The following is a 26,191-nucleotide window of genomic DNA, read 5'->3' as shown; positions in this document are numbered from 1 at the left end:
CAGCGCCCACTTTGAGATGTCAAACATCTTGCGGACATTATGATTAATCACGTCGTTCCTGCTGCCCGGTTGTTGCCTTGGACCCAGGCAAGGTGGAAACCAGACATATAGTTTTGCTGATAAATGCACGTGGACAGGAAGGTTTGTAAATAAACTAGTCAATTATTTGAGTCTGCATCAGTGCGAAAAATAACCGAACAAAGCCTGCTGAATAAAGCAATCCTAAACCCTGGGGGGGGGGGGGGGGGGTGAGTGTGCCTGATTACTGCACGTATCTGCCACATCTGCAGGACTAAAAATCTTTACTGATCACAATCCACAGCTGTATTTTTGTTTTGTGAGAGTTTTGTTATTGGTAGTTCTAGCAAAAATAACTGGATTGTAGTCAGCCTAAATTCATGCAAATGCATGCTGTAATTCATCACAAAGGTTGACACGAGTACCATATTGCAGAATGGGGGGGGGGGGGATGAAACTGAGGCAATCAATTAGATTTGGTAACTTGTGCTCCTCCATCTTTGTTTTTTTTTTGTAAATATTAATTCTAATGATTTTGGCTTGGTTTTTATTTCTGTCCTTTTTTTGAGTGTTTACTGTGAAGAGATCCTGGTGAGCTGTTCACTTGAGCAACTCTGGGAGCCTCTGGCAATGTGTCTCAGCCTTCTGATTTCTTCCAGGGACATGACTAATACATGGCAGAGAACAAAACAAATGAATGGACACCATCCAAAGGGGGTCTTCAGTGCAGCCCTGCGTCCAGAAATTAACTTGCCTCCTACCGAGAGCCCATATTGCTTGGAATAATAATGTTTTGTTATTGAAAATCTCAATGACAATTTAATTTTGCCAGTAATAAAATTACAGGAAATGTGTCAGCATCAGCAGCGATCAGAGATTAAAGGATATTATTCTCACAGTTTGAGAGGCAGTGTTAATGTCAGTCTTGACGTGTCTCTGCTTTTAATCTGATTTATATAGAAATGTCATCCTATTAAAGCCACTTGGATTAATCTGCATACAAGCTTGGGGCAGGCTGAAAAATTCCCTTCACATGGGATATGACTTTTGATTATATTTCCTACAAATAAAAGAGTGCAGTCAATTATTGAAAACATGCAAAAGATCTTATGTAAATGTGATTAACTGTATTGTTTCAATATAAATCATATCAGTTTTTTTTTAGTTTTACTTTAATACACTAAATTCTACTGTTAGTAAATTGCATCCTATCTTTAAGATAGTTAGAGTATTATTTGTAAAATTACAGCATATTCTGAAATAATAAAATGTTTACACGTGTGACCTGGTTTCTAACAAGGTACACAGCCAATTTGAATAACTTGGAGCGCGCGTTCCTTCATCAGAAGGACATTTTCAGCCACCAGACATCTACTGACCATCAACCATATTAGCAGGATGATCAATCCCACCAAAAAAGAGGACAGAGGGGAAAATGGATGAGAGAATAAATGGGAAAAAAAGAGCTCTTCAAAGCAGGGTCACATGCTCATGCAAAACTGGGGAAAGTAGGAGCCACTGTATTGATTTACGCCATCATGCATGAATTTCATTTGGTCAGAAACAGGCCTTGATGGAATCTCACTTCCATCTATCATAATTGGGAGGCCTCTAATAGCCAAACAGGAAGGTGACTAAAGCAACACAGCTTTCAATGTTGTAATGGTAAAGATATGACTAAAGACTGCATTGTCTCGTGCTGGACCTGGCAACTGTGGAGCCTTTGAACAGCAAAGCAGGTTGAGTTACTGTGAGATCTGCACAGACACATGCTTTAGATTAAGAGGTGATAATCTCAATGAAAATCCCCCTTTCTATCACGCATATGGACGACCAAAAGCTGAAGCCCAAACTCGTGAGGTGACATGAAGCAAGAAACTGCAAGATTTCAGGCCAATCTGGTTTCAATAAAGACAAGTAGTACCTGCTGGGCCAGAGGAGGAGAAAAGCATGGGAAGGGAAGTGGCTTTTAGCTCCCTCTCACCACAGCAAAATGTCCCATACAATACAGAAGTGATTTTTATTATTATATATATATATATATATATATTTTTATTTTTTTTAAAACTCCTAATAATTGGAGTCACCTGTCTATCAGGTTCCTTCCTGCTCATTTGTATCCATGTAAAGTCAGAGCTGACGTGTGCTGGTTTGCCCTCATAATGTCTGGTCTTCTGCAGTTCTGACTGGTGGAGCAGAGTGTAAATGCCTTTGTGTTCCTTATCTGATCTGCACCACATTATCTTTTTGAAGTCCTCTTCAAAGACTACACTGTATCATGTGAGATTAAGTGCCAGTGAAGTGAGTGAATTCATTATTATTGTATAGGCTGTTATTATAATATCATAGAAAAAAAGAAAATAAAACTTTACTGTAGAAAAAATAGATTTTTGCTGTTGTTAGCAATGTCGAAAATAACTTTAGGTAACTTAATTACATTTTAAAGAGTTATAATTGTAATTGTAAGAAAGGCATACATTTTTAAAAAAAGACTTAAACCAGCATTAGTAGGGTTAGGTGGTTAATTTTAACTTTTTGAAAATATACGCACATAAAGAATTTTCGCTATTACATTTTGACTAATATTTAAATTTGTCTCCTGGAAAAACGCGTTACAGACTGCGGCTAACATGCTCTGCTTTTATTTTCAGACGTGACCAAAACTTAAATGTCTTAAATGCAATGACACAATAAAATAGATAAATAAACGCGCATTTGCTCCAATTGGGAAAGAAAACCCAGTAACTCGCTATTAAACATAATAAATGTCCAATTATTTTAGTCATGTAGAATTTACTAATAATGGCATGAAAACAATTTTCAAACTCTACTAAAACCTCACTTTATTATAATTTTAACCGACATGCAGCACCTTGTATAGAATAAGAGCAGTCGTTGAATTAACATACATGAATTAAATATTTCGTTTTGCTCTAAAACTGCGACCTTAAACAATCGCTACGCCGTCTCTTTAATAGGCCTAATGTGGCTCTTTTAAAAGCAACAGATTCTGAGCAAGAAAGAAAAAAACCCGAGGAAGGCAACAAAAATATTTTGTCCTCTGAAAATGCGTGTGTGTCTCTCTGCTTCTCGATATTCCGCAACCTGCTTTTTACTTGTATGAAACGCCAAATTTGTTGTCGATAATCTGGGAAGCGATGACGCACCACCCCGGGATTGGCCGCCTTGGCTTCAACTCCTCCCTTGCAATAATGAGTGTGAGTGTGTGTGTGTGTGAGTGTGTGTACGTCTGCGTGTTGTAAAACACAGCAACACCGGACGTCTGCGTCAGGAGGGCACAGTCCGCTCTGCGCAATTACACGGACACCTAACAGGCACAGTGATCAGAGCAAAAGCTGAAGACATTTTTGAACTACTGAGCGCTCACAAGCCCGAAATGGACTTTTAATCATTCCAACCCTGCTAAAATCGAGGATTTGCTTCGAGCACTTCATTGCAGTTTGAGAAACAACGGTGCTGAATGTTGTGACATTATTTTTACGCCAGTGCCCGGAGCGCACTTTTAAAAAACCCGTCTTGTTGACATTTTTTTTCTTTCTAACCAGTTTTCTTTCTTCTCTAAAATTGGCTCCCGTACAAACAGCCGCGTTGGATCCCTCGGCTTACTGCGAGACTCCGGTGTATAACCCGGATCTCTGCCCTAATATGATAGCCGCCCAGGCGAAACTGGTCTATCATCTAAACAAATATTACAACGAGAAATGCCAGGCACGCAAAGCCGCCATCTCCAAGACCATCCGGGAGGTATGCAAGGTGGTATCGGATGTCCTGAAGGAGGTCGAGGTGCAGGAACCCCGCTTCATCAGCTCTCTCAGCGAAATGGATAATCGTTTCGAGGGACTGGAGGTCATTTCGCCCACCGAGTTCGAGGTGGTGCTCTATCTGAACCAGATGGGAGTATTCAACTTCGTGGATGACGGGTCTCTGCCGGGCTGCGCCGTGCTGAAACTCAGCGACGGCCGCAAGAGAAGCATGTCTCTGTGGGTAGAATTCATCACAGCCTCCGGTTACCTCTCTGCGCGCAAGATCCGCTCCAGATTCCAGACGCTGGTCGCTCAGGCTGTGGATAAATGCAGCTACAGAGATGTTGTCAAAATGGTCGCTGACACGAGTGAAGTCAAGTTGCGCATTAGAGACAGATACGTGGTGCAAATCACCCCGGCGTTCAAGTGCACCGGGATCTGGCCGCGAAGCGCAGCGCACTGGCCTCTGCCGCACATCCCCTGGCCGGGACCAAACCGAGTGGCAGAAGTGAAAGCAGAAGGCTTCAATCTTTTATCCAAAGAGTGTTACTCTCTGAACGGCAAACAGAGCTCGGCGGAGAGTGACGCCTGGGTCTTGCAGTTCGCAGAGGCCGAGAACCGGCTCCTCTTGGGTGGATGCCGAAAGAAATGTTTGTCAGTCCTCAAAGCGTTGCGCGACCGTCACCTGGAACTGCCCGGGCAACCTCTGAACAACTACCACATGAAAACTTTGATTTCCTACGAGTGTGAGAAGCATCCCAGGGAGTCGGACTGGGATGAGAACTGCCTCGGTGACCGCCTGAACGGGATATTATTGCAGCTTATTTCGTGTTTGCAGTGCAGAAGGTGCCCGCATTATTTCCTGCCCAATTTAGACCTGTTTCAAGGAAAGCCTCACTCTGCTCTTGAGAACGCGGCCAAACAGACTTGGCGACTGGCAAGAGAAATACTGACCAACCCCAAAAGCTTGGAGAAACTCTGAGGTAAAATGTGCAAGTTCACTTGGTACAAAAAATGCGTAAAAGGCCTGACAAGCACTCCATAAACACGGACATAAAAGAATATTGCCAATCAGTTTCCAGTCTTGTGAAGTGTGGCTGTCCTCTGTTGTTGAATATGTTTTGGCTTCGTCTGTTACAGGATGATTTTTTTATGACAAGTTAGTTTTTATATTCTGCCCTCTTTGGTGGTGTAAAAAAATAAATAAATTATTGGCTACAAAGCAGTCTATTGCAACACGGTTGCCTAAATCCCAGATTTAAAACAAAGCCCCGCGACAGCATTTGGAAAAGGAAATAAAACGAAAAACATCTGTACATTTTATACTGTAAATACATTCATAGCTTGTGATTCAAGTGGTCTGAAATTGTGGATGTTGTTCTGTGACACGTTAATAGGATCCACCTCCTTAAATCTCCTCCTGGACCCTTTTCTTTATCTGCTAGAATCTGTATTAATTTATATTTGCATCAGTGGGAGTCTGACTCGTCTGTTTCACTCATCTTTTTGAAAGTTTACATTTTGATAGGCGACATTTGTTACATTGAAATCATTCCACCAAATTTACTTGAATTATTTAAACCACGCGCATATTTTGACTGTTTTTCCACTATCATGAGTAAGCCTACATGATAAAAAAATGAATATAAAGTATATATATATTACAGTTTTGAAAAAAAATGCACTTGAAATACACTGGAGTATAACATCTGTGACCTGATTTTTTTTTAAATCTTTGTCTCTGATCTAATTTAAAGAGCTAATAAAACGACCTGTTTTATACTTGTGTCCCATTATGATTTTATTAAACGTGTTTGAGCCATCAGGCGTAACATACCAAGAATATAATCCTTAATTTCACGGTCTGACGCTTTCCTTTTGTTATATAGTTAGTTTGGCATGCTGAGACAAACGTATGTGAAATAACTTACATTCGCAATTTTAGTTAAAAATAACTAGAGACCTGACAGATTTTTGGCAATTTTACATGTTCATAAAAGTGGGGAAATACAAAAATAGCGAGCAAAATCTAAGATGAATTCTCAAAAAGAAAATGCCATGACTGAAATTAAACTAGGGTGGCCAATGCAGACGATTTTATTGTCGCGTGTGGAAAAAATGTGTAAAATTGGCGTTTATAAGGGTTTATTCAAAAATGCTTAACTAAAGTCAGAGGTGGTAGACTTAAAGAAGGAAACCTCTTCCAACCTTTCCCCCTGTATTCTTACCTTTGCGTCGGCCCTTTTGAACGCGGGATCATCTTCATCCACCTCGAAGTACATTTCGCTGGTGGTGATGGACAAAGTCCCCCGGGCCACCAGCACAGGGGCAACGAGCTGGGCTGGGCTGCTCAGGACCACCGGGCCTGCAGAGGGGCACCGCCGCGCATTATCAGTAACGCGTAAAATATTAAGATTTATACAGAATAAATCGGGGCTTTTCTGAGACTGAAAACAACTAACGGAGACTCACGCGGGCAGCAATTAGGAAATGACAAAACAATGAAAATATTCAATTTTAACCAAGTCGATTTTTTTTTTTACAAGCAAATAATACAGTTCTTTCCCCCCTCTTAACATCTGTGGTCGTATTTGTGTGCCATCTTGTAAATCAGTGATGCACAATAAAATGCAGCGATCCGGTGACGCGGGCAATTACCATGAATAGCCCAGGCTTAATTACAAACACAGAGGGGTTTTTTTTTTTGTTTTTTTATAAATGGTCAGAAAATAGAAGGCATATCTTTATTCATAATTCAAAATCACGGTTGATTTTGAGGTGCGTTTGTGACCCTGGCAGCTGATAGTGATCACATCTTTATTCCAGTCTCCTCCCTCCCTCATCCTCCATGTTCTCAGATCAGTGTCACTGCGGTGCGCCGTTACAGTGATTTGTCTGCTCTCCAACGAAAGCTCTTGAAATCGGGATATTTATCGATCCCTTAAACTCCAAAGAGCCACTTTAATGTCTCATCAATCTTAATCTGCGTTCCTAGGCCAATTATGGCCGATAGGGTTACAGGAATACAAGTGGATTTCGGTCTCAACTCCCAGGGCGCCCCTTCATCGCTCTTCCAGGCTGCACAGCAAAGCGCACTGTCTGGGTCTTTCTTCCCCCCTTGTATGAGACCATTAATGGTGATTCAATCTGCTGATGCGACCAGCCACTAGACGTAAGGCTGTATTCTGCATGCTTACAGAGGAATAAATACTCCATTTATATTAAATTTGCATAAAATTTAGTCCGCATTGCACATTCAGTGGAACGGTATGATTATTATCGTTATTATTTATCACGTACATCATCAGATAACCCTTTTAATGCATTAACTCCTGCAGTTAAATAAACATTCTTTAGATACCAATTCAATCTAAAACCTAACGCTAGGCATTATGGCCCAAAAGGACTCCACCGAGAGAGAGAGACAATGCCTGAAGCATTTAGCTGCAGCATCTACTGCTCATGTGGAGGAAGAGGATTAGCTATAATCCCCTCAGGGATCCTTCTATAATTAGACTATATGGCATTAAAATGTTTACAGGAGAATAATGAAATTAAGGCCAAGTTACACGATGAGTGGTGCACTATAAAAGCTAAAAACGTTAATTATTATCTGGCTCTTAATTTTTAATAAAATGCAAGTTAAGGTTATTTTTTTCATACAACAAAAATAGATTTAAAAGTGACACAAAGTCCCTTTTCTCTGCAGCAGTAATTAGGGAAAACTATTATGAAGATAGCTGGTGATAGTTGACAGAGAAAACTACCTTGGATACAATGACCTGGATGACTGAGAATTTACACAGACATCTTGCATCACATTTTGGGAAAGATACCCTTCGGTTGGTGCGAGAGCTTGAGAAAACAGCCCATTAGCATACAAATGGTCCACAGGGGCTATATATTTTCAAGCTCTCTCCCCAGCGATTTCAGAACTGATGAAGCCTTCTGGATAGAAGGCGAAACGTCTTCAAGAGAAGAAACCCAGTCCAGTTGACAGAGAAAACTACCTTGGATACAATGACCTGGATGACTGAGAATTTACACAGATATTATGAAGATAGTTTTAATTTATCAGGAATTTACTGGAATAGAATGGAATAGATATAAGTCAGAATGCTTAATTTTGTATGTCTAAATCCATGTAGCTGAGAGCTACCACTGTGCTCATGCACTGAATACACATGCGCATGCAGCCATAACATGTACTGTAAGTATTTGCGATAAAGTGTTCATACAAGTCATTAAGCATTGCCGCCCCCCCCCCCCCCCCATCAACATATAAACTTGAATCGTTTTCATAATTCATTAACAAGGCTGCAGTTACACTTCCTTTTTTATTTAATTTTTATATGACTGACAACACTTTAATTGTTTATATTAAGAAAGCCTGCGAAAAGCTGCAAATGCTGACAGTGGAACCATCTTCTCCCGACTCTCAGGAATTTAACGTTTGATTTATTGTTCCATAAACAAGCCATTGTTCAAAGGATCAGTATTGTAAATAAAGACTAGCACGGGGACAGAGATGCTAAATTATGGCACAGCAAACCGATTTTGGCTCATAAACAATGCTACACACAGTATGCCAGGCAACCATTCAAACAAATAGATCGTACTTGACAGGCTGATACTCCTTGTCTCTCTAGATTCCGGTGTCTATTCTATTACACAAATTTGGTTTCAAAAAACCCACCACCATTTTAGGGAGGGAAAAACATTTTCAGTGTTTGCTGGGTAGGAAAGCTAAACATAGGTTCAGTAACCACAGATGCCTGGACCCCTGAGTGTAACAGCCTTGCTCTTGGCAGCAGCAGCAGCAGGGACTGACCCAAAGACTGGCACCACGAACACTGTTGTTGACAGGCGTCTGCTCCCAGATCGCTCATTAAAGCAGTTCAAGCTTGAGATTAGATGCAGACCAAAGCTCCTCTACTGGTAAGAAAATGAAAACAACTTTGCTGAAACATTCAACAGAACCGGTCTCACACATTATAAATCTAACTTAAATGGTCACTCCCAGTGTGTTTATAATATGGAATGATGGGAATAGAATAGATTTCAGAGCTTTGTAGGTCATTTGATGGGGCAGTCCAGGGTTCAGCTGGCAGGCTGGGGAAAAAAAACCTTGGAGAATTTCACCACTCAGCAGTACCCTAGTTCAAACAGAATTTTATATAGTGAGCTTGGGATAATGTATACAATGAACCTGGTGTTGTTATTGTAATTTATGGACATGTAGAGCCTCGGGGGTAGAGGTTCTATTACAGATTGTATCTGGAAATAATCCATTCTGTACATACATTCAAATGTGGTGTTCCACACGTGTTTCAGTCACAGCCCAGGTTTAGCATCAGTGAACATAGGTCACGTTATATTGATATCACATCTAAATATATAAAACAAGCAGATCTGAGAGTTCAGTCACTGAGGTACTCACCTGATAAAGACTAGAGAGCTTCAGACTAAATCATTGTGCACAAGATGCATTAATCCTGATTTACTGTGTTATTTTTACAAGCTAATTTCAAGGGAACTTACATGTATATCTGCATAAGAATGGCATAATTAATATTTATTAGACAATTAGTAAAATAAAACATTTCAAAACATAGTCTAAAAATATAGTTTGTTTATAGGAGAACGTTTTTTTTTACTTTTTCAAACTTTAACTACTAACTACTACTATCCGTTTACTGAAAAAAAAAATTAAGTTTGCAACAATTTTATTTCTACCACTACTTGATTTTGTATTTTCATTAAAACATGCAAATAATCCAAAATTAGCATCTTTGGCAACCAGCCTAGGAAGACAGCAAAAACAAAACTGTACTACGGAGTTACAGTAGTAGAGCTGTTTGTGTGCAATGCATACTGGGAAATGTAGTATTGTAAGAGAAAATGCAAGGGCATCTCTTAAAAACTTCTAAAAGCATGCAGTATACAAAGACTGACATTTTATATCTCTGCCAATGCTGTATTATGCTGCACACACCCTGAAATGCAAAAAACACGTACAACAAAGGAAAAGAATCACAATTAAGAATTAAGTATTTTGTAGTTATTTGAGAACCATATGAACATTTCATATGAACATTTATGAATATTTCTGCTACTGCAAGGTTTTAAATGAATTTATTTTTTAAAGATTTATTTTTAAAAGATTACTTTAATTATACCATCACTCAATCAAAGAAAAGCTGTTGTGGCGTTTTAGTGAGTAAAATTGAGAATTCTGTTATGGACCTTATCCAGCGCATTTGTGTTTTGTAGAAAAGTTACCATATGCCAGAGCATATTCACAGAGAGTCTGATGATGTCTATTACAGGGCTCCAATGTTTGTAACAACTGACTTGAAAACTTTCACATAGGTTTAAAAGCATTAGTGGAATAATACTTTTTTTTTTAAAAAAAAGGTTATAGGCTATATTTTAAGGTGAGGGTTTGGCAAGTCAGTTGATACTTATCATGAACTGGATGAGAAATGAGAAAAGCTGGAGTCATAGGATATCTGGTTTTATCATTATTGTTTCTAAGTTTAAGTGAGGATGACCTTCCTCTGGAGACAAAGACTCGAGGATGGAACCTTGCTGACAAAGATCCAAAACAAACCAGAATGATACATGTGTCTGTATTTATGCTTATATACACTAGTCACTAAAATGGTCAATAAAAGCTAAAATAAAACAATTTGAATGATTCATTATCATCTGATTTACTGATGTTTTCAATGTAGGCTGTTAACTACGCCTATAGGGCGGAAGACAGCCAACAGACGTGCTGATGTTCCTGCAGATTTGGTGTTGACTCGGGGTTAATGGACGTGTCAGTGTGCTGACTTACCACCCAGGCTGTCCATCTCCTTCTCCTGCAGCAAGCTGACTCCATCGTCCTCTCCATCCAGTACCAGCTCCGGCTCGGGGTTCTGGCTGGGCACAGTGTGGCTGCGGAAAACTTTCTTCAGCTTGATCCCGTCGTCCTCATTATTAACTGTCAACAGATGCAGAGCAGAAGGGAAACGACTCAAAGCTGCACTCTGCCCTCTGTGGTTCTGAGCATATGTCAAAGTGTTTTGGCTCTGCGATATTTCAATACAAATTAAAAAAAAGGGTGAGCTGCTGAACGAAGGCAAGATTATGTTTAACTGCCTAAGCCCTACAAACCTAGTAGAAAACACAACAAATAACTTCTGTATTTCTAAAAAAAAAAAAAAAAAAATGCTCAGCCATATTGTTGATATTAAGACCAGCGTGCTTTCAATAGAGCATATCTAATCTTAAAAGGATGAAACATAAAAATGCATAAAGCGTTGAGAGTTTCTGCATGACATGATGAACCTGATGTGAAATGCTCACTTATGTACTTGCCAACGCGTATGAAAGAATGTCAAGGTGTTCTCTGACTGAATGTGTTTTAGATGGTTGAACATCAGAGGCGTTTCAGCCTTTACTTTTAGACAAGGTCAACAAAGAAAAGCTATCTGTTTCTTTACAGAGCAACAACTGAGTCGCGGGATGCATCCGGCTCGCAGCCGATTAGAGGTACCATGAGCTGCTTTTGGAGCCCTGACAAGGCTGAAAGTGAGCAGACAGCACAATTAGGAGGCTGGTCGACCAGGATTTCCATCACATGGCAGCGGCCAATCACGCTCGCTGAACGGGGTGCGTTCATACATCCAGCAAAAACAAAGAGGTCTCACAATGCATTTATCAGCTTAAATCAGCCTCGCCAACATGCGCCCGCCACAAACCGCTCAGAGCGTTTACGTGAATTTCTGCTCGAGAACAGGGAATGTTGGAATTCGTGAGGAAAAGCAGAGAAATAACACGCAGATGCGAAAGAAAGAATACATGCAAAGAAGCCTGACACCCCTGTGACATGTTTCCTTTCAGCGCTGGGTTTAATTCGCCTCTCCCTCCCCTGAGGAACGTGTACCTCGTTTTGAAGAGGTTACATTTGACTGTTGTCAACGCTGCTACTGAGAAAAAAACCTCTGCTTCCTGCTCTGCCTCGTATCTGGAGCGCTTTCATCGGGCGGGGGGTGGGGGAGAGGTCTGCCCCTTTCGGAAATGAATTCTGTGCAACGTTAAAGGCCGAAAGCAGCCAGTGGGTCAGACATCAAAGCAGGATGAAGGAAACTTAAAACTGTAATTCTGTAAACCATCATTATGCTCCCAGTAAATGAGGGAAATCTCAATGGACAGGTTGATCTACTGATTGGCAACTGTGCGCATGGCTGAGTAAACCAAATAAACCGTGCTGATTTCTACACGCAAATGATAAACGGTTGTGAGGAGGGGCACCGGTGCAGAGCAGACCATCGGAATGCGACTGTACCCAGAGTGCAACTTGGCTCTCTGGGTAAAGAGAACTCAAGAGCAATAATAAAGACTCTGAATATCTCATATAGGCCGCAAGGACTACGTTAAAGGACATGAAGCCGTCTCCAAAATTGTGATATTGGATCGGGGAGAAAGTGTGACTGCGTGATGATGCTAAACCGAGAAGCAAGATCAACAGTCGATAAATATCCCGGTCTGTTTCTCCCCAAACGGCAGTTTTGTTTCTTGCTGTGGAGCCCTGCAGGTCCAGGAGAAGCCACCAATCACTGGTCTCCTGGGTCCTCTTGTTCAATCACTGACTTGAAAGTGCTTCAGAGTGCGCTAATTACACTCTGTAAAGCGCAACAGAGGTTTCGTGATCCTACTGGAGGATGCCAAAGATCTGCCAGCTGTGGCCAAATAAAGACCCCCTTCCCATGGCTGTGGTTTACCAGTCTGGATTTTCCCTCTGTTGTCCTGATATTCCCATAAATTGTTGGAGCTGTTTGGACAAACTCCATTACAAGTTGAATCAGTGATTCCAGGCAAAGTGCAAAAGATTTAAGTATTTTATTCTGAATTTAAAAGAAAGCAAATAGATTAAAAAGTTGTCACAAAATATCTGACTTGTTTAAAAATACATAACCGTGGTAGATTTGAGAAAGCAATCATTTAATGGATTCCAGAAAATGCCTCCTTTATGGTCTTTATGAAGTGTGAAACAGTGAATAAAAAAAATAAAAAAATAAAAAAATTCTCTTCATTACAAATTCAAAAGTCACGAAAATAATATTTCACAGAATCTTATTTTTTAGACAACTAATCTCTATTTTTGGTCAGAGAAAATGTACATATTGGACACAGTCTTCTGGAAAACATTTCTTTGTTCGCCACTGACTTCCTGGAATAGATAACAGTTGGAAAATAAAACACAAAAACTATAATATTGGTGCCAAAGATCCACATTTCAAATATAACACTCGAGAGCTTTGTAGCACTAGGCTTTTATTTTTACAGGCTCCAAGCTGCATTCGGGTTTTCTTTTAACGTCTTCTATGTATTACAGACCCTTCTTAAACTCTTCACTGCCACTCCTCAAATAGAAATCCACAACATCATGTTTCACTTAAGGTTCCACATGAGTATACGGGTACATCTCCTCATGAGAAGGTAAAAGAAAACAAAAAAAACGACCACATATACTCTTGTTAAGAAGGAAAGGAAGTTGTGTTAGTTTAAAAGCACAAAATAAAGCAACAGGTAAAACTCTGTCAGAAATGGTCCATGCTAATCTGCCGGTTAACTCACGGTACCCTGCAATTATTTGAAAAATATGTGATAATTTATTCTAATACATACAGTGTACCCGAAAGAATCTTTTTATATTTAAACAAACTCCATCTCTTTTTTCCCCAGACTGTTTCTGATCCTGCCCTCCTACGCGCTCTCTCCACAGGCCCCACATTCCACAAGGAGAGGAAAAAGTCCAGTCTGTGGGATTAGATTACTAGTGCAAAGCAATTCTGCCCTCTGTCTTCTCACTTTTATTTACCCTGCACTGAAAGATTAAATGAGGGGGAACATGTGACGGTTTCTGGCTTCCTGTGATGCAAGTCGTCCATTTTGCAAAGAATGTACAAGAGAGCGTAAAAATAAACGTCATAATTCTGATCTGTAGAGAGTTTATACAGTGCAGACGCTCCTGCTGAACTCTTCTGTATCTGAGGATGTTCCGTGTGCATCTAGTGGTTACAAACAACCTCATTTTCTCTCGCTCATGCTGTTGACAGGGGTTTAATATCCTCACATCTGGATATTAAGCATTTAAATATCCGGATGTAGATGATAGTAATTCCTTAATGAAATTTACCATTGTTTTATATCTGTGATCATAAAGGCGGGCTAATATGACATCACGAGGCGGCTGCCTCTGCTGTAGCAGAGCATTAGCACAACCGCTGCCGAAAGCAAATCAGCTTTCAGGGAAACTGCTCACCTGAAATGAGACAGCAAGGACACCCGGAGGTAAAACACCCCGTTAAACACTTGGATCAATATTAACGTGACTTCCATTTCATGCTTGCCCAGTTCCAATCACCTAACAATATAGTGTGATACTGGGCTATGGTTGGCTGTAACAGGGCAGGTTATTACAGGCAGAGGGCAGACACAGAATGTGCTGGCTAAGCTGTCAATGATACTAATGACACACACGCATACAAGCGGAGATAAGGTGAGGTGATATTACTGTGAAAACAGTCTTGATTCAGCTGCAGCGAGCCTCGGTGAAATGTTTGGGTGGAGAATGGCATCAAGGGCCCGTTCATGTTTTTTATTGTTACAATTCGCTGTAAAGCCCAAAATCTCGTTTCAAGGTTGAACAATCATAAAAGTACAAGATTTCAGAGCAGTAGTAATGACACATGAGCCAACTAGGCTGTTATTATTTCTGGTTATTCCGAGACAAGCAGCAGTTCCTAGAGTCTGCACCATTCCAGAAATGATGATTAAATTATCTCTAACCTCTAAGCCTTTGCTCTAAAATGACTTCATAAAGACAGCGATGAGCTTCAACACTAAAAATACTCATAAGAGAAAAAAAGAAGCTGTCATACTAAATTTAAATACATCTTTTTAAAAAAAAGCTTCAGAGCTGACAGCTTACTGAAGTCATGGCAGAAGAACAAAAGATTTTCATTTTTCACTCAAAACAAAAGTTGGCCCCTGCTGTGCAAAGCACTTGGAAACCTGAAAATGCAGCTCCCCTCACCTCTCAGCAAGCCATCTGACCACCGGTGAGCCCTCCCCTCAGTAAAAAACAAAAATAGTCTAAAACAACAAACAAAACAGTCATCGTGTCTAAGTAATAGATAACGGACACGCTGCGTTGGCACTATTGTTCACAGTTCAGATCTGCCAGGAATGGCACATATTTTTGGAAATTACTTGTGTCATCTTTGGCTGGGAGCTATAGTTACTATTAGTACCATTAGCATGGTAGTGCTGGAGTTAGTTTATTATTATGAATAACAAAGCACTATAAATGTAAATGGAATACTGTATCTTGAGGTTTTTTAATACTCAATATGCTCTAAAATAATCACTTTTATTCTTTTTCTATACAGATGATAAATACTGAAATTCAGTATTACCGTATATACAGTATATATATATAGATATATATATATAGATATATATATATATCTATATATATATATATATATATATATATATATACAGGATTTTTTATTTGAGGTCTCCCACAAGCCAGTTTTAATGGCTGCAAATAATTAAATCAGTGTAATTATTGCAGTGCTAGTCTGCCTCATATATGGACCACCTGCAGCTGAGGCAGCAGCTGCCGTGTGTTTGTCCACACTCTTGCTATGGTTTTCATACATACCACGCTACAGGCAGTGCTGAAAGCAGCCAGAAAACAGTTTGAACCCTCAATGGTCCGATTCAGTAGCTTCACATTGGGACAGCCAGGGGTCAGTGAGCACTGATGACTATTTTTATAAGGCTATCCTGAGCATAAAGGCATCAACCATTTTATATGAACGATGTTAAAAACATTTGCTTTATCGCTTTAGGAGACAATCTATTCTCTACTGCTTATTTTAAACATAAACACTGGCAGAAGAGAAAACTAAGATTGCTTAATACTAAGCTGCTTTTCTTGCAAAAGTTAGTTTTAACTGACAAGGCAGGAGGCAACAATGAATGTTAACGATGAGAGAAAATGAGAAAGCTTTCATGGAAAAACATGAAACAAAAGAGGGTGTCCAATTCTTTTTAAAAAAATGTGCTATGGAATATAATGAGTTGCAATAAAATGGACATGTCAACTTCAATAGTCGTTCAAATAAATTGACAATAAAAATAACAGTAATGCATTTATTCATAGCTTTAAATGCAATATTTAGATTTAATATGGGGCTACATATAATTGTTCTTGATTTTTTCCCCAGACATCCAGAATCACTAAGAGATGATGAATTTACCATATTCCAGCATTGACTTGTGTGTGACATCTGAGTGGGCGGAGCCAAAAGGGTTCCTGACAAATCTCCGCCTCCTCCGAAGATCATCCTCCCAGTAGTCTAGACGCCAGAAATCGTGGGTCTGACTAAGAGAGACAAGAAAGTGAGTAGGTTAGGTGAAGCACATGACTCTCTGAAGGTCTGATGACAGCAGCCTTTTCTTATCAGGGTGGAACATCATATAGGGGGATGGGGAGAGGGCAGCAATAGTAGATTTATTAGACGGAGAAGTGGCACGCTCTGGAGAGGCCTGGTAATGTTGTGCTGAAAACTATAGCATCAGAACTGCGGGGAGCTGCAGCCACGGCTGCACACATAAATCACAGACACTCCCATTAGCAAATGCAGCATCAAATTACAAGTATAAATGGCGCAGCTCGCCTCCTTCTTTACAATGTTTTTTAACAAGACTTGTAAATCAAAGGTAGGGACCTCATAGCAGACAGCATGAGGTTTAATGATTAGGATCTTGGGGCCGCTGAAGCATGAGTGCAGCAAACCAAGGCCCCTCCTTGCATACGCAGAGCCATGATTAAAATAATGTGCTGAAATATTCATCGAAATGATTCCCACAGCCCTCGAGCAACCCGACAGAAAATTGCGTTTTTATTCATTATTAATAACAGTGAATTAGGGTCGCAAAAAAAAAGAGGAAGAAGAAAAACAGTTCCAGTGTGTGGTTACCATCTTTGTAAATGATTATTCTAACATTAATGAGGACCTGGGATAATTATATTGCTTGCAGCTAATGCAGACCATTAAGTACCAGGACCAGCATTAGGTTGCCGACTGCTGCTGATTCCAACTGTGCCCTGGCTGCTGCTCAGTAAAAGCCTGTTTTTCAGAAGGAAAAGGGAAGAAAAATCTCTTTAATTCACCTTTAACAGGCAGTCCAATACAAGAAAACCGTGCATGCTTGAACATTTATTTTAGCCTTATTATTATAAAATGCATATCCAGTAGATGCCTAGTCAAATAAAAACCTGGTTTCTTGATTTATGCGCGAGTGATACATTAAGACGCTGGCAGGCAGCCGCCATTGCTGTGTTAGTATTGCCCCCTTCCCTGCAGTCTACATAGATTAAAGTGTTACAGGGGTTCACATCAAAAACACTACTTGTCTGCTCCATGAACACAATCTCTGCAAATGTCAAGAATCAGAGGGCTCAGGAGACTCGGGCCGTGGGCTCTGACAGCAACAAGAGCTCAGTTTCAGTTAAGTATCAATCAAAATTGAGCATGCATGTAAGCGTGCACTCATTGTGTTCTCGAAGTATCGTGAGGCGCCACATGCAAAGCAAGCCTGAGCGCCTTGAGCTTGTCCCCTGTCAATCTTCCCCAAAGCTTAGCAGAGAAAAAGAGAGATGTCAGCAGGTTGAAAAGAGAAACCCACGTAAATGATATTGTAAATGTGTGATTACACAGTGTGAAAAATGTAAATCCACTGCAGGCAACTAGGCGATTACAGCAGAAGATTAGGTCCCCTTAATTCCCAGTGCCAACAGCAGATGCCAGTGAGGGATAAATTTGCCCCTTTGAAGATTCCGCTATAAGAGTATTAACACAATTTGATGGTTTATTTGATCTGTTGGAATGTTTATTTCGGCATAACTGGAAGCGGCTGTGGCTCAGGTGACAGAGCATTTGTTGCATCGATCGAAACGTCGGTTGCTTAGTCCCAGTCATGGACATCATATGCCGAATTGTCCTTGAACAAGATACTCGATCCCGAACGGTCATCCCTCCAGGTGGCCCCCGGTGACATCATCAGATGGACACATAAGCTTTTGAGTGGATCTCTTGGCTGTAGAAACACCATTTTTCATTTACTTACGCAGACTTTGTCTTCAACCATGATGAAAAATACCAAAACTCAATCCCTGGACGGTTTAATTGCTGTACACTTGTGCTTTTCTGATGCAGCTGGTGACTGGCTCCAGCAGGAGCTGATATTCTCCAGTATTACAATAATGTGAAATCTAGATATACTAAACAAACCACCTCTTTGAAAGACGTCCGTGAAGTTTTCCAGATCATTCCTCTTACTGTAGCCTTGAGCTAATAAGCTCCCACATAATGGAATAAACAAGACAGCCATGTATTTAAATGTGGCAGCTAACGATGCAAAAATAAATGTCCTAATTGAGTCAGCTACATTGATTTCACTCATGATGGTTAAAAAAACGTCAGGGAATCAGCAGACATGCACAAATCGGTGCCGCTGGAAACAGTAAGGTGTGTGAGGCAACCATGACGCCCAGTCCCTGCTATCTGAATAATTAATGCAAAGCTTTGCCTGTATTGGCTGTGTAACAATAACAAATTGTCCAATAGCGTTCCTAATTAAGCAGAGTTGGTTTGAGACTATTTTCCACATCAAATGTGTCTGGCTCCATGACAGCTGTAAAGAATGGCTGTGAGCTAGCCTCCTAAAAATGGGTATAATTTATTAGTCCCATCACACATCAATCACCCAAATTGACCTCAAACTGCATTTTAAAAGCTAATTTTCCTGCACTGATACGCTACAGGAAACGGGAGCAACGTTATTTATGAATGCTTTCAGGTTTGCTAACTGCGCTACGATAAATGTGTAAGAGAAGCATCCTATTTTCCCTGCAATCAGTATCTAAAGGTCTCTTCTTCTCAGGAGGTGTTTGACTTGCCAGATTCATTGCTTGTTAGAAAAGGAAAATATGACAGCCACGATCCAAAATAAGATGGGGGAAATAAAAGGATGGATATGTGTTTTATTGGAAAACTTAATGTCAGCCTAAAATAGAGAGCTACTGTTGATGGATGACAAGGATTTACACTGGATTAGAGTCGGAGATATTATTAGTGCTGCTGCCATTTTTGGTTTGTACCCTCATTCTCTTGTTATTTGCACAGTGTTGGTGCACAGTTACCCAGGTTAAGGAACACTTTCGATGTCCCATTTACCTAAGAGGGACAGATCAAATTCAACACAATCAAAATACAATGGCTGAAATGGAGATGTTTCACAGATGTGCAGTGAAAGACAATAATTACCTTTATGATTTTCATATCAGCTAGACCAGAATGACTTAAGCACAGCTGGATCGCAGACAGATGAGGATCTCATGGTTAAAAATCTCCTTTTCATTCTATTTATGCTCAGAAGATTTGTGTGTGGCGGTCAAGAGGAAGGACAATGACACACTGATTCAATAAGACACCATTATACTCCTTTTAAAAGCTTCCATTGGTGACATGATGAGAGGGGTAATTATAATAAATGTCTGCAATCACTGACAATTCTATTCAAAGGAACAGTGGCTGGTTTCTATCATACACTCAATGCCTGCTGCACTTTTTAAGTGTAACTCTGAGGACAACTGCTCTTTTCTTCGGGTTTCCGTTATCCTAACAATCTTTGACTCCGAGTTGACGAGCTTTTTCTCCCTTATAAACAAGTTGCAAGTGTTGCAGACATAAAAATATACATCGCTTTGCTTAAATCAACCACTCTTTTGATCCTGCTAAAATGGCCACGTATGGTTCTATTGCTTTGCAGGGCCCTCGACATGGGAACCATCGAGCAGTCTTAACTCTGAAACCCAAAGTAAGGAAATGCTAAGAGACTGCCTGTCAGCCGCGCGTTCTTTTGTGTGAGCATTTTTACACTAATGTCTTCGACATGTTGCTGCTAAAAACAGCGAATGAGACAATGCGTGAATCAGAAGGTGATGACTGGCAAGCATATGGTGATCAGAATTTCCCAGCCCACCGCTTTCAAAGTAACCTATAAATGATAAGGATGGAGAATAACAATAACGTCTTCCATAAAAACACATTTAGTTTGATCATATATCTGTCAAATGTCAAGAGGTATGAGGCTGTACAGCCAACATCATGATCAGATTACCACAGATTCGACATAAGTCTTTCATCTCTCTGATTACACCATTTCTCATCATTGCTGAACTCAGAGTTAAAATCGAGAGGACACCAAACAAAGCTCTAAACGCTTCCAGTTATTTGACTTTGCTAGATTTAAAGATAGAGCCCTGATGAATGGGGAAAGGGTACTAGACAAAGACAAAAGGGAACCAACGCAGCAGCAACAGGGCTGCCTCCAGGTCATATGGTGCAATGGAGACGGACGTATGAGATCAAATGAAGGATGAGAAGCCTCTTTACTGTAGGTGAACTCTGCTGCATCGCCAGATTCACAGATAAGCCATCCTTCATCAGAGCCTGGGCACGCAGTCAGGTAGTGCCCAACTCCGGTTCAGCTGCAGATGAAATTGATGAATGAGTGATACGGGCCAGTTTCCAGAGGAAATTAGCTCGGCGTTCAAGGTTAAGAATGTCCCCAAGGAACCAACACTGGTATAGGTCAAGAGTTGGAAAAAAATATGCACTTGAAGATCTAAATAGAGTTAAGGTGCTGCCCATTTTAAATGCAAACACATTTTCTTTGTCTTCATAGTGGACTGAAAATGCAAGATGCATGGATAAAATGAATAACAACACATGAGACTACTGTAAGGGAGCTATTCACCCCTTAATGTATGTAGTTGCCTGCTTCATTATTTCTTTATCTATGGTTGCAGATTTCTCTCTTCATCTACCGGTTTATTATATACTCTGGTTAAATGCATTAAATGAAACAAGCCTTCAGGATGTGATGATGAGTTGATCTGTGTGAAGTTAATGACAAATACATGCATACACCTGCATCCTGATTATACAGAATATATTGTCAAGCAGAGTTTTGTTTACGGTGTCAGGCTCAACAAGAGTCCTTGGTCTTAGGCGTCAGCCTCAGGTGGGACATCAAATTTCTAATTCTGCAGAGATTGAAGGACCTCTGAAGGTGCTTCCAGACCTCTATTATAATTGATAACAATGTCAAGTGACAGCAACGACTGGGGCATAAAGCTTCACTCCATCACAAAGTTATTATCCGCAGACGCAGCGTTACCATTCATCACGAGGGAGATGAAACTCATTGTTAGTCGAGGGGAACGGCCGTTCCACTGCATCACCATAGATCGATATTTGCCGCCATCTTCCTCCCTCTCTTTCCTCTGCTTCAAAAAAGTAATTATACACTAGAAATGCTGACAATCAATAGCATTTCTGTCGTCAGGCAAGGCTGAGGTCTGTTAGTAGGAGCCTGCAGATGCTGCTCAGTTTACTAAAATCATAAAATGAACCTTTTATAAAAATATGGACGGATTGAATAAGATATAAGACAGCTCCGATGACAATAAAAACATTAAAACAAGCATTTCAGGGATACTTCCAATTCATTTTATTGTCAAATTGAGAATGACCCATCAACCGTGACAGGAAACAACAGTTTGCAGTATGGTCACAGTGAGGTCATTCCCTTCTGTAAAATAGCACACATTATTCTTCAAAGGATTCATCAACCTTGCTTTGACATGTACTTTTACTTTAGATGAGCCTGAACTTTATAATCCACTGGCAGGGTTCAGAGGTCAACAGCAGAGGGGACCGGAGGGCTCGGAAAATCACTCTCCCCCAGGAAAAAAACCCCTGACATCCAATTTTCAACTTGATTTATCAGTGTAAAGCTAAAATTGATAGTGTGTCATTACTGGGCAGGGAGCTGTCTTGGAGAGATGCATCAAAGCCTCCTCATTTTGATTTAGCGCAGCAGATCAATACGACCCTATACTGTTTCAATTTGAGGAGTATTGATTTTTCAATGCCGAGTCTATACAGGGGGACATTCATCATCAGGCAAGCATAGTATGATCTGAAGGGACACCCCAGGATCTGAGATCTGCTCGTTCGTCACTCCCATTGCAACACTGCAGTTGTTCTTCCAGCCTTGCACAAATTATTTCCTTATTTGCTGTTTATGTGCAACTCAGAATTGGGAAGTATGTAGATGATTTGTATTTGAAACATACAAGCAAGCACTGGCCTGATCATTATGGCACTCTGATGAGTTTAAAAGAGACCGGAGAAATCAAATATGCATACAATAATTTATACCAGTTTCTTTGTCCCGACTACCCACAGAAAAAAATGGTACATTGTGCGAAAATGATAAATGTCCTTAAGCAAGCCTTCAGGCACAGCAATCTCTGTGCATCAGGGTGAAAACAAACATTAACAAGTCTCTCTCACTCACACTCACACACACACACACTCAGAAATGCTCGAGGCCTTTATATTTTACAAGAGCAGCATAAATGGGAAAGTTAATGTAGCATTGAATAAGACTAAGCTGCTCAACTGCAACACCGCCTTAAGCTTGGGAGCATATTGCGTCATTTTTCTTCACCAGCAGGTTACCATTAAATTTGAATTTGTTGGAAGTTTTGCAGTGTAATTTACAACACACCCACACTCAATAACCTTTTCCTTTAATGTGTAGGGAATGGTATGGCTCTGTTAATATGAAAGAATAGCCCAGAAGTCAATCCAATACATCTGCCATTATGTTTCAGGCGTATTTATGAAATATGACTGTAGATTTCCCTTTATCATCATAAGTGAATAATGCCAATATAAATGTATTGTAAATGTAAGTGTAAAAGTGCCAATATAAATGTAAGTGTAAAAGTGCACTATAAGATCCATAGAATACACCACATAGCTGCTAATGATACTGGCTGCTTGGAATGGAAAGAATTTAAAACTTTATTGCATGTAAAAGACGTGAAATGCAGTCGTAAAAATAATATTGCAAGGGATTTTTTCCCCCCACCACAATTGCTGTTTAAAAATGTGCACAACTATGTTAATGATGAATAAAGATAAGGCTCAGGGCAAAGAATACAGTTTACATTATGGAGTACGTGTCTAACAGTTCTCTTTTATGAACAAAAGTATTTTGTGTGATTGCGCTGTCCATTTCTGCGTCTGATTAAACTTAACCCCACACATGCATGCAGCTGAAATGTTACAGCTGTGTGTTTTGCACAAATTACATGTTGCAACAGCTGTGTGTTTGGTAAAAGTAAAGCTCTTGATTTTGCCGCTCCTCTGTAAACGAGGCACCATGTGGACGCGAGTGAGATGTGGGAGGCGAAGCGGGACAGCCGACGGCTATTTTAACAAGGCCCATGGGGAAGATGAGGAACTGTGAAACCACTACCAGGTGCTGGTCTGTGTTTCCTGGGAGGGTCAATGGATGCCTGGACAACGCTGCAGCAACACCCCCCTCCCCCCCTCCAGCCACTGGCCAATCAGTCCTCTCCGGGGGATTAAGCCACTCCACACTGTAATTGCGTTTGCTGACCCGCTCACTGACCCTATTGGATCCTGGGAAAATGGCATTAACTGGTGGCCCAATCCAGCCACAGCAGAGCTCTGTGAACAGGTAACTTTACTGTCCTTTGCCAGAGCAGCTACAACTCATGTTGGAGACCTAACACGGCTCCCCGTGGTCCGATGCGAATGTGTATATGGGTGAGGGCTCACCTCTGGGCCTGTGTGCCCCAGGCACCATGCTTATTGGTGAGGATGTTGACAATTTTCTGCTTTAACTGGTTGGCTGTCACATGGTCCCTGTGTTTAGTAGCACTGATCAGGTGGTCACACATCTTCTCCTCTTCCTTTCTGTCAGCAGCGTACTGGGCACAGTTGGACTAAAGGGGGGGGAGAAAGCAGAGCACAAACCTCATTGTACATTTATGGTTTCACTACATCATTACTGTAGCATCATTTGGGACTGTTTAACTTGAACAAAGAAAGGAATAATATATAGTCTCTAATAGAGCATTTGTCACAGTGGAGAATGTTATGGTTTCATTCAACACACTTCAGCGCGTAAAAGATATTAGTGGACAGCTGAGAGATGTTTCTACTCCCTTTGAGCAGTGTAGTAAATCACAGTGAGTAGACTGCAGTCATGTGCCTTCTAACTGGGGGCAGATGAGGCTCCCTGCAAGGTAGCCTTGGACTGTGCTATTAAATGAGAGGGGAAAACACACCAACAGTTCCTCAAAGAACACAGGCTGTCATGGTTAAAGCTATGGCACCGTTATCATAGACGATGCCATTTTTTCTCTGGAATAACATGCAAATATGCCACCTTTCTTTTAAATGACCTCTTTCAAGGGAACACATTTCATATGAAATATATATAAAAATAGAATGAATTAAAAAGTCATTGAGTTTTACATCTCATAATTCATAAAGAGAACGTTTAAAAGAAAAATGGAAACATAAAATCCCATTACTGATCTAGTTGTGTAGGAATTCAAGCCTGATAAAAGCAGAAAAGCATATTAGACCATATCCACTGGTTAAACAAGATCATTTTTCCGTGCCTACCCTGGGGGGAATTCTTGATAATATTCAAAATCTAATTTACTAACAGACGATGGGAGTTAATTGGATTTCCTCCTAAAAATTTGAATTCCGTCAGATTTTGTGATTTGAAATATTCTTCACGAGGGAGATAACTCCATCTTTGCTTGTCACCTTGAATCACTCTGATGTCCTGACACATATGAAATGTTATTTATCACTTTAAAGCTTATGAAGCTTCGCTCTGACACCAATTTAATTGTAAAAATGTCTTATCTGCACCCTCTATCTTCAATCTAAGAGAGGGGGTAATACAGTAGTGTCAGACCTGGATGAGAAGTGTGGAGTGTCAGGAGCTGGCAGACAGAAGGGATGGGGCCAGGTACACTTCCCCCAGCGTCTGACACTGCGTATCCAGCCGTCTCTTCCAGTTTATCTAGCAGGTCAAGGATGCTTGAGGACTGTATATCAAGCAGCTGTTTGAGGATGGCTGCTTTCCACTGATAAGAAACTCATCACTCCTCACATGTACAAGCTGCTAACAGAGGAGGAGGTGTATGCACGGGGGTGTGTGAGCTCTCTCTCTCACACACACACACACACAGATTTTAGAGTTTATACCTTCTACATGCAATAAGAAAAAAAAACTCACATACTTACCCAAACTTGACTATCAATCTGAGCCAAAGAAATACTGTCTACACCACATTGTATTTTTGTATGTCTGACACAGTAGTAGTGGGAAACAGGGATGATATAGTATATATAAACTTGAGGAATTATTAGGTGGATAAACAAAATTTAGATTAATTTTTGGTGATGAGTTAGTCCTCAGTAAACGGGAACTTCCTTATGTCTTCTACATTATGTCTACTACATTATGTCTTCATATCACAACAGTTTGATTGATTTATTTTTTGTTAATAGTAGCCACCAGCATGGATACTGGGTTTTATTTCATCACTAGTTTGATCGGTAACCATCATGATTCATACCTCAAAATCTGCATGTTTGTGGACGTCCTCCGCTCGCTGTCTGTTGAGGATGAACTCGGCCTCGTTGGCAACCCGGACGATGTGGTCTTTCATGGCATAGCAGAGTAACCTTTATGGTAATATAGAGGGTTAAAGAGCCAAGAGAATTAGTGAAAACTGGCAGCTTTGGAGGTTTCTGATTTGTAAAACAGACAGTCTGTGCTATGATGTGGAGAAGAAAATTAGTGAAAAATCACTTTGGAGGATCAGAATCATGACAAAATCCAAGGCTGGCATCCTACTGACTGACTGACCAAACATTGCATCCTACTGACCATCATGCTTGACAAGTTTAACAAGAACAACTTGTCAACTGGCTGACATATGGGGAAGGGGGGTCTCATTTAAATTCCAATACCTAGAGTAAATGAAGGAAATCATCCTGACAATTGTGTGTTTATTACACGCCATTTTACACACCATTAGGCCAGCATTGTTTTAATTAAAGCCTCTCCTGTGTTTTCAAGTGTTTGATAAAAACTGTAATTTCCCTTCTGTTCCAATCAGAGGCAGGAATCCAGGAGCTGCATCCATCAGCTGTTGAAGCCTCTTTAGTTTCTGACAGGCTCTTATTAAGAGACAGACGTTCAGTCTTCTCAGGCAGAGGAACGGCACGTCACGCATTAATATTATACCGAGATTGCTGTAGAGAAGAAGGCAAGTTTGGTGCGATGTCTGAAGAGGGACAAATGTGTGCATGCTGAATTAATCTTTCATTAAGAGGCCGCAGTGACATCTTTGAATGCTT

At 40.4% G+C, this 26,191-nt stretch overlaps 2 protein-coding genes across 7 annotated transcripts in view; one reads left to right on the top strand and one right to left on the bottom strand.

The window, feature by feature from the left end:
• Positions 1-26,191, bottom strand: part of nbeab (neurobeachin b) — a 116,871-nt gene that overhangs the window by 38,123 nt on the left and 52,557 nt on the right. For all 6 annotated transcript variants that reach the window (XM_011608593.2, XM_029844292.1, XM_029844293.1 and 3 more), the window contains exons 37-41: positions 25,405-25,513; positions 23,579-23,745; positions 16,109-16,233; positions 10,627-10,773; positions 6,011-6,147 (exon numbers count right to left, since the gene is read on the bottom strand). In XM_011608593.2, the coding sequence (XP_011606895.2) occupies positions 6,011-6,147; positions 10,627-10,773; positions 16,109-16,233; positions 23,579-23,745; positions 25,405-25,513 (685 nt within the window). The remainder of the gene's footprint in view (positions 1-6,010; positions 6,148-10,626; positions 10,774-16,108; positions 16,234-23,578; positions 23,746-25,404; positions 25,514-26,191) is intronic.
• mab21l1 (mab-21-like 1) lies at positions 3,234-5,564 on the top strand. Its single transcript, XM_003968572.3, has one exon. The coding sequence runs from the start codon at positions 3,685-3,687 to the stop codon at positions 4,762-4,764; it is 1,080 nt and encodes a 359-aa protein (XP_003968621.2). The 5' UTR covers positions 3,234-3,684; the 3' UTR covers positions 4,765-5,564.

Source organism: Takifugu rubripes, chromosome 11, assembly GCF_901000725.2.
Source record: "Takifugu rubripes chromosome 11, fTakRub1.2, whole genome shotgun sequence".
Lineage (NCBI taxonomy): Eukaryota > Metazoa > Chordata > Actinopteri > Tetraodontiformes > Tetraodontidae > Takifugu > Takifugu rubripes.
The sequence above is the reverse complement of the archived record's forward strand: the minus strand, read 5'-3'. Positions and strand labels throughout refer to the sequence as shown.

What these genes read in the sequence shown, in the direction of transcription:
- mab21l1 (XM_003968572.3), top strand. Translation starts at nt 3,685, where the DNA reads ATGATAGCCGCCCAGGCGAAACTGGTCTATCATCTAAACAAATATTAC.